This window comes from Eumetopias jubatus, unplaced genomic scaffold (assembly GCF_037043125.1).
Source record: "Eumetopias jubatus isolate StellerSeaLion01/CBP00866 unplaced genomic scaffold, mEumJub1_p1.0 scaffold_8, whole genome shotgun sequence".
NCBI lineage: Eukaryota > Metazoa > Chordata > Mammalia > Carnivora > Otariidae > Eumetopias > Eumetopias jubatus.
Window position 1 is genome coordinate 80354104 of NW_028274814.1, and position 9474 is coordinate 80363577.

Consider the following 9474-nt stretch of genomic DNA (forward strand, 5'->3'; position numbering starts at 1 on the left):
TTTTTATTTTCCCCCTCAACTTGATTTCATAAGACACTTTCATGTTTCTATATGTCTATATAAACAACAATCATATTTATTATTTTAATGACTGCATAATATTCTATAATTTTTTCTCATAATTATTTTAAACTTTCTTCCTTTGTTAAAATTTATAGTTGTTTTAGGACTTACTACTAATCATACTACTTTAAACATCTTTGTACATATTTTTTCCTCTGTAATGGTTTTCTTTAAATTGATGGGATTATTTTTTTAAAAAAACATTTTGTTATGGAATATTCAAACATACCCAAAGGTAGAAAGAACAGTCAGTATTCATATTTCCCCAATTGCCGTATTGTTTTTTTAACAATCTATTTGAATCAGGATCCAGATAAGACCTATATATTACAATGGTTCATATGTTTCCTCAATCTCTTTAGGGGGCCCTTTGTATCTTTTTTTTTTTCTTTTTGTTGAAGAAACTAGGTTTGTGACCTGTAGGATTTTCCACCATTTAGATTTTACTGTGTCCCTTGGTGTCATTTAACAGCATGTTCTTCTGTCCCCTATATTTCTAATAACTTGGTAGCTGGCTCTAGAGGCTTATTCAGATTCATTTTCTTTCTTCTTTTAAAAAAATACTATTCCATAGGTACAAAGATCTGGTTGTGTCTTTTTTGGTGATGAGCCAAATCTATGAAAGAACATAAGTATACTCTTTCAAAATAAATGTGAGAGAAATTAGGTAGAAATTGTGGTGAGAGAAATATGGGTGGTGTAGACTCATGGTCTTACTTGGTCTAAGATAGAATAATGTCTTCTTCTCTTGCAGGAGGCTGAGAAAATGTTAGAAATGGGGGGAGACAAATTCCCCTTAGAGAGCAGGAAGTTACTAAGTAGTCCTGGAAAGAACAACAGTTTCAGGTAAAAAAACTCCCCAAACACCAGGGAGATCACTGTTTTGGTTATTCTGTAAACACGTGGCGTTGTGATGGGGGTGGTCACACATGCAGTTGCTGGTATAAAGAGCTAAAGTTCAGCCTCCCAGCGCCAACCTGGGAAAGTAGCTGTTCCTTTCATGGTTTCCTGAGCACCTGCTATGTGCCAGGCATCACACCAGGTGCTAGGAGTCACCAGAACAGAGGTAAGGGAGCCCATGTACTGAGCACCTTCTCCGTGTTAGGAATGTGCTAGAAGCTTGACTTACGTATTCTCCTTTAATCTTTACAACAATTCTCTGATGTAAGCCTCGTTATCCATGTTTGTACAATGAGGAAACTGAGGCTTGGAGGGTTTGGGGTAATTTGCCCAAGGTCACAACACTGCTAAGCAGCAAGTTTAAGAGTCAAACCCTAGTCTTTGTATTCTTCAGGTCACTGCTCCCTCTCCTTTCTCTTGCCATTTTCCAGAGATGAATAGGATATGGCTTTTGTTTCCAGAGAGTTCTCAGCTTGCGGGGGGGGGGGGGGGGGAGGGGGGGGCGGGGCGTGAAATTCACATGTTTGGCCAGCCTTCGGTGAGGGGCAAAGGCAGCCCCTCCGGTGTGACTCATGGCATCTGGGGTCCTAGGAGCCAAGGGAGAACTAACCTGGGGTCTCCCAAATTCCTTATTTCTGTCAGTGATCATCTTATAACTACAAGTTTGTACCCTTTGATCCACATCTTCCCTTTTCCTCCACTCCCCAGCCTCTGGTAACCACCATTCTACTGTCTGTTCCTATGAGTTTGACTTTTTGTGTGTGACTGACCCCAAAGAAACGGAATCTTTGGACCTTAATAAGCTTTCTACAAGTTGTGAAGGAAGTCGCCATAGACTTTGAATTCTCTGGCAGCAAAGTAGGAGCAATGTTCCCTCTCTACTGGGATGCTGCCTCCTCTTCTGGCCTTTTAAAATGAGACTGCTGTCCAGTCTGTAGAAAATTTCCCAGTCCTCCAGGGTGCTGGGAGACCAAGGGCTGGATTCAAGGCCTTGACTCTCCACTTACTGACGTTTGACCTTGGATGATCACTTAGCTCCGGGAGCTTTGGTTCCTGTGCTTTCAAAATGAGGATGTGAATAATTTCTGATCGGATAGTTAAGATCATAGATTGTAAGAATCCTTTGTAAACTACAAATGGAAAACTTTAGGCCACGTAAGAGAGAAAGCGTATGAGGAATGCTTATTAGGACCATGCCGGGCACCTGGCGAGCCTGGCACCAGCGAACATTCAGTAGGTGGTAGCTACTGAAGTTGTCCTCAGCACCCCCAGAGGGGCCCTTTGAAGGAGGGCATGATTGTGGGGGCAGAGCTGCCCTCCACTTGGCACCCTAGCCCAGTCCTCAGCGGCACCGAGTGGGCCACCTTGCCCCTCTACATTCCAACCACCTGGCTCCTGGTGCTGCTGAGAGCTGTCAGCTGAGCTCCGTCAGATCTACTCTCTCCCATCCGGTGGCGTGGTAATCGTGACAGACTGAGATATGTCTTATATTTGTATGTCCTACATTTACTGTCCCAAACATTGATTTCAGATGTGACCCCTCTGAGATTAATATATCTGACGAAATGCCTAAAACTACAGTCTGGAAAGCTCTCAGTATGAACTCTGGAAATACAAAGGAAAAGAGGTAAAGAGAACTATAATTGTTGGTTTTTATTTATTTCTGGCTTTTAAAAATAACAATTATGTTGAAAGTGAAATATATCTTAGTTGCAAAATTGAATTGTCTAAAAAATATCACTTCTGGGACTGCTGCTAACCCCACAGGACTTGCTAGAAGCCTAAGAAAAGGAAACATGTTTTCTCACTATTTGAACAGATGTGCTCTTTGGAGCTGCCCATTTACACAGCCCCGAAGTGAGGAGGGGATTATTTGGGGATGTAAATTTACTTTATTTATTTAGTCACCTTAATCCTCTTTCTAAAAGTTCCCATTTCAGGGGCGCCTGGGTGGCTCAGTCGGTTAAAGTGTCCGACTCTCGGTTTCAGCTCAGGTCATGATCTCAGGGTCATGAGGTCGGGCTCTGCACTGGGCGGAGAGCCTGTTTAAGATTCTCTCTCTCCCTCTCCCTTTGCCCCTCTCCCAACTCGTGCATGTGCTCTCTCTCACTCAAAAAAAAGAAAAAGAAAAGAAAGAAAAAAATAACCATTCAAAGTTCTCATTTCAAAATCTCCCTGGTTACTGTAACTGCACAAACTGGAAAGTGGCTAAAATGTGCAGAGAGTGTCGATAGTATTGATACAGACATTTAACTCATTCCATAATGAGAATTATTGCCAAGAAAAGATTTTGAAATATTATCACAGTTTTCTTATTTGGGAAACGAAATTCTGTATATCATTTGCCAGTAGACAGATCAATTTTCATCAGCTTACTGAAGAAAATGGAAGGACTTGAGGCATCTTTGCCTTCACTGAGGTAGGCTATGTCCCAAATCACTTGAATAATTTAGTCCAAACACCATTTTAATTTAAGAAGTCAGTTAACTAAAGGCAAAATCTTAGGTCTGTATGAAAGGCAACTTTTCTAGTTAAGGAAAAAATAAAAGCAGTAGGCCAGGATTTAGGGGTTTAGGGGACCTGGTCTAGGCATCACTCCGTGTATAACCTGGCAGGCTGTTGTTTCTGGGACTCAGTTTATTCAGCAGTAAAATGGGGATGACAATGACTATCTGCCTCACTTACAAGAATGTTCTGAGGAGAAGCTGAAGTGCTAAGTTCTTTGAAAAGTCGCAGCCACCGGTGGGTGGTATTGGTAGGCTCTTTCTTCATCGAATGGGTTAAAATAAGTCTGTGCTGAATGTGAGTGAAATAAAGAATCTTGTTTCCTTCAGAGGAAAATCCAGGCAGCTGTCGAAATGTATAACGCACATGGTTATTTTTAGTCGAGAACTAGTCTACTTGTAAATGAACTTAAAATATAGCCAGATCCAAATTGTGGTGACATCTTCAAAGTATTGTGTTAAAAGCAGGAATGAATCATGTGTTCCCTTTTTGTCTAATTGTAACACTTTTATTCAGTCTCTTCAACTAAAAGTCTTTGCTGGGAAGGAAGATTTGGGCCGTGAGGTGCCTCAGGGAAGTTCTGGTTACAGAGAGGATGTTGAGTCTCTCAGAGAAAAAGCAAGACCAAGTCTGGCCCTGTCCACGGTCATGTCAAAGCCATGCCGAAGCATTCAGTTATCCGTGCTGTGCATTGGAGGGCAGCCAGCCATCCCCATACCAGCAGCCAGTCACCAGATGTGCACGTGGAAGCAGAAGACCACCTCGTGTTGGTACTTCTCTTCTTCTTTTCTCTCTCTCTTCAGAACTGCCACCCGTGAAGACCCAGCTTCCCATCTTCCAGACATTTTCTCTGAAACTCTCTGCTGGCGTACAGAGCCATATGGATCCATTCTGCCACCGACGATTCCTTCAGTGAGCTCCCTCTTCCTAAAGGATGGGGCGGGGGAGTAGGAGGAGAGCAGAGAGAAAAGGGAAGACTCTCCAGTCCCGGAGAACCTGCAGGCGCCGAGGCAGGCCTTGGTTTGATGCCTCCTCTGGGGGAGGCTGATCAGACCCAGAGGCTGTCAGGAGGGTCTGCCACTAGGAGGTCAGGGACCTGGGCATTGGCAGGGCCCACCACCGCGGCCAGAAGATGCCTCTGCCCCAGGCGCGTCTGTATCGCTCGCTAGCATAGCAGCCTGCATAACTTGGCAAGAACCTTGGATGATGACAGGGCCACGAGGGACCCTGGAGTTGTGTAGCTCAGACAGGAAAAAGCTCGGGGGAAAATCAGTAATGATAAGTGAGGATGAGCAGCTTCTCTTGGTTTCACTGAGGATGGGCTAAGAGAATTAACTTCAGTTGCTACAGAAGGAGTTGGTTTAGACACCAGGAAGGGCTTCCTGGCCCGAAGATTTGTCATAGTATCTGCTTTCTAGACATCTGGGAAAGGTTTGATAATAGTTGTTTGTGAGTAGAAAGGGAGATAAGGTGTTTTTATCGGCCATGTTGTGGAAACATCCATGTTTTGCTGCTGTCTCTTGAGGATACATTCTGATTCCACTCCAGGAGAGATCCAAGTGCTTACGTAATGTCTCCTTAGCTGCCTTAGTAGCGAACCATCATCAACTCAATGGACCAAAACCACCTTCAGCCATGTGGTTTCTCCATCATCATGAGTTTCTTTTGGTTGACAAATGTTTTGGCTCTCAGATGTAAAAAGCCACACTGGGAAATGAACTGTAAGTGGTGAAATCAATTTTGGTATTTGGTTGAAAACTGTATTTATAGTTTTTCTCTTCTCTTCTCCGTTGTGATGAGTATCAAGGATTTGGGCTCCAGTGTGTCTAGGTCTTCCCTTCTTTTGTGAACAGAATGTGACAAGTGTGTCAGTACCCAGGGAATTGGATCACATCCGTTTTCCGTCCCGGAAAACCTTTGTACAGTGGGATGTTCCCACGGGTTGCTCTCCTTTTATAGGTGAAGAGTTGGTGACAAAACTTTATTGAATTTCGCATTCCTTGGACTCTTAAAATATATCCGTGTAGTCTAGTCTTACTCTGAGGACCTTTGAAATTGAAGGAACCCTGCATTTCTTGAACATTTCCCCATCCCCAGAACCACACCTATTTTAATACACAGATGATTTTCAGACTATTGAACAACTGGTACAGGATGGACGCCAACCACTCAGAACGGATGCCGGCTATAAACAGGCAGCTATGCGTGGCCATACCACTGCCTGTGGGCTGGGCGCCACGCTGCTTTCAAACGTCAAAACCATATCCCTTTGAATTGTGGGTATTGTTCCTGGTTTGTCGGATTTCTGCTCCCAAGGCCGTTTTAGGGACAGCCTTGGCTTCCCTTTATATGCATCCAGGCATACATCTTTGAACCATATGGGCATTAAAATCTCTGCGAGCCAAAGCTTCACCTTTTATCACTTTGGGAGAAATATAATGATTGTACCCATTTACCTACCTAATGGAGAAAAATCAAAAGGCAACCTGTCAATAGGAAGAGCTCTCCCGCTGACTTGCCCCTTTCTCTCTCTGGCTGCTTCCTTGGGCTTGCCTCTTTCTTCCTCTTCCTTGTTCCCTGAGAGCACTCCCACTTTCCCCCTCCCTCCTGCCCCTCCTGTCTTTTCCTGCCACCCCTGTGGGGGCAGGTTGGTGACTGCTTCTCCTGTTCCCTGAGCCTCAGCACAGCTGTAAGGAATGTGGTGGGGGAAAGCCTTTCATACAACAAGTTAGGTGACACTACCACTCCGAAAAACCTCTCTCCTAATGGTCGATGTCTCACGATGCCTTGTATACGCTAGGCCTCTCGAGAGCAGAAAACCTGTCTTCGTTAACTGTGTGCAGGGCAGTCACAGGACCATGTGTGTATCTCCAGTCCTTCCGGAGCCAGACCCTCCCAGGTTCCTGTGCCTTAGGAACATTAGTTACTTTGGAAGCCTGTGCCTATCCTTTTAGGCCATTACATCTTTCTCAAGCAATAGCCAGCCTCATTTCTGCTGCATCTCAGTGGTAGAAACCATTCCCTACTCTTATTGTCTCTCTTTTCCCAACTCCCACCAAACGCCCAGCCCCAGTCCTACCCGAATGCTTCCTCACTTATGTCTGTGGCTGGTGGCCATGGTGGCAGAGGCAAGCTGGGCAGTGTTTGGGGTAGGGAAATGGGAGTGGAGGTGAGTATGTGTGTGTGTTCATGTATGTTCATCGGCAAATGCAAGTGGTGTGCCCATAAGATGTCCTTGCTGCTATTAAATAGCTCTATGTACCTAAGCTGGGGGGGGGGGCACATAAAAAAATATGATCATTCTCCTATCTAGGGTTTCTCAGAGTTCTCTGATAGAATAGCTTGACGACAAACACAGGCAGATTAGTCTATAGGAAAGGTGTTTAAACTCAACGTTAAGGAGAAACTGACTTAGGGGTAGAAAGCAAGGCAGGTAGTTTGCTTGGGCCAGAGAGGCAGTCCACCTCTTTTATGACAAGGGAGATTTCAGGAATGGTTTGAGTATTGGCAGGCCAGTGCCCTGATGGGCTGGTCGTGTTGAGGTAGGAAGGGAGGGAGGCCAGGGGGTTAAGAAAGTGATGGTAGGTGAAATCTTGGTTCTAGTGGTAAGAACGGGTGTTGAGGAGTGGTCCTAGCTTATGACTTTGAGGGGAAGGGTTGGTCTAGAGAGAAGGGGAAGACCAGCAATATGCCGTGAACTTGCCAAATCTGTTCGGTTGCATAGAACACAGGCTAGCTCTTTGTGACTATTTATGATTTCCAACTTCTGATGATGGGGTCATCAGGAGATCCGGTCTTTACACATACAGCTCCTGTCCTCACCTCCTTAGTCATATAAATTTGCCTTTGGGATAGAGAGGTAGTGAACCATTTATTCCAAAAGGTGGCATGAATAGCTGTTCTTTCTCTTTGTCTGGGATGTAACTGGCTTTTAAACTAGTCATAAATGTTTGATAAAAGTCTGGTAAATGCTAAGTCTCAGGCGGGGTTGACATCTCAGGCTATGACAATGGTGACCTTCAAGAAGTCTCTGATTTTAGGAATCTGTGCTTTCTGGTCATCCAGAAAAGACAATTCCCAGTTTTACTTAATTTTCTACTTACTCAGCTCTCTGGACTTCCGTCTCAGTGGAGAAATCAGCTGTTCTCCCTGCATCTTCTCTATCAACTTCACTGTCTATGTTCTGAGTCTCTGTGTTTTCCTGAAGCATAGGAGAAGGTGTGACCCCAGGGCCCTTGGCTTTCCTTTTAACTAGCATCAGAAGTCCCATCCACTCTGTTCTCTCTGCTACTATATCAGCCTCTCTAAATTTCTTCTGCAAGAGTGTTAGCACCTCCTCCTAGGACTTCTAAGCAGTCTTTCTAGTTTGTCACTGCATTTTCCTCGGACTTCTCAGGTTCCCGAGCCACATCCTGGCAGGACATTCAGGAGCCCTGCACTGCATGTTCTCAGCCTTCCTGACTTTCTTTTGGTTGCAGCTGTCAGGCCTCCATGACGTATAAATCCTTCCTGCGGGCCCTGACCAGCCAAATGAGGCATCCTCCAAGTTCCGCCCCTTTTACTGACTCAACTTTCTCTGGCAGCCTTTCTTCTCCTTTCTGCCTGGTCTTTCAAGTTCTCCTCGGAGGGCTGACATTCTCGGTCAGGGGTCCTCAAGGCCACCACCAGTCGGGGGTGGTGACAGAGGTCAGGAGGTTGGATGGTTCTGGGGCTCCTCGGAAAGGGGATTTTATGATTATTTTCCTTACCTGGTGTGAGGGACTAAGGATTCTCAAACCCTCAAGCTCAGCCATATTTCAGGGTAAACAAGAAAAGACACCCCAAAAGCAAACCAGAGTGGTTTTTCTACCAAACCTATTCTTTTTGATTCTTGGTGTCCTTGTTCTCGTACCTTAATTGTAGAGAATGGGCATTTGACTCAGTTAACACTTCTTTACTGGAAAGGAGGCTAATTTTCATAACCAAAAGAGGTGTGAAGGAACCATATCACTGCTTGAAGCATGAGAAGAGGAAAGGAGCGTTATGTGGATCTCTTCAACAGGAAAAGTCAGAAAGTAGAATGATTCATCCATAGGCATAATTCCTTTAGGAGGTTCTGTGCTCAAAAGGGAATGGAATGGTTTCTGATCCTTCTGAAAAGAAAAGGAATAGCCTTTGTATTAAACCTAACCTACTTTCAGCATTGGAGAACACAGAACTTCTTCTTCTAGCTGATGGCATTAATATTTCCTGAGAGAGAGACACCCCCCCCCCCCGCCCCGCCAGCACTCTTCCAAGCCCCTCAGACATCAGCAGAGCTTAGGCTTCTCTTAGCGGGTTCGTGAATGACTCCAGCAGGCAGGTTCTCACACAGGCAACAATGTTGGAAACTGAAGTACCAAACTGAATGTGCGATTACTCCTTTTGCAAAAGAGGCCAAAATCTTCCCCACTCCTGTCTCCCATATTCACTCCTCCAAGATGATAAGCCTCCCTCATGTGTATCCGTGTCTGTCTGTGTGATTGGTTAGATATGGCTGCCCGGAGCTAATGGCGTCAGGTGGAGAGCAGAACACCCTTCCCACAGAAGGGGACAGCTTGAGGTGCTGGTACATTTCCCCTGGTTTTCTATGTTCTTCTTTCTAGTAGGTCTCATGTAGAGATAGAGATATTTTTGTTTTAGAGATTCCAGAATCTATATTTTTAGTGTAAGAAATGTACCCTCTCCACACTCCACGGTGTAAATAGAGCCGAGAACAAACGTGTTGTGATAATCCCGTAGCAATCTGTGGTAGGAACGGGACCCTGTCCCTTGCCCCCGAGTCCCGCCCACGGTCTGCGTCTGTGAACCAGGGCAGGCGACCGCGGCACCTCTGCCCAGGCCTTCCTGTGCTCAATGGGGGGAAAATAAAGTCTGTGTAAACTCTTCACACCTGTGGTATTTTTTTGAGCCTGAACCGAGGGGCCGGGCCGATGCGGACCGGTGTCGGAGCGTGGAAGAAGAGAGTCCTGAAGACAGTTGGGAGAA

The 9474-nt window shown here is 45.2% G+C and overlaps 1 protein-coding gene across 1 annotated transcript in view; it reads left to right on the forward strand.

The window, feature by feature from the left end:
* The window catches only part of SLC4A8 (solute carrier family 4 member 8), a 59525-nt gene extending 50819 nt beyond the window's left edge, over positions 1-8706 (forward strand). The window contains exons 22-25 of the mRNA XM_088025720.1: positions 818-909; positions 999-1129; positions 2495-2590; positions 3985-8706. Coding sequence (XP_087881846.1) covers positions 818-909; positions 999-1129; positions 2495-2565 — 294 coding nt within the window. The 3' untranslated portion in view covers positions 2566-2590; positions 3985-8706. The remainder of the gene's footprint in view (positions 1-817; positions 910-998; positions 1130-2494; positions 2591-3984) is intronic.
* The last annotated feature ends 768 nt before the right edge of the window (positions 8707-9474 follow it).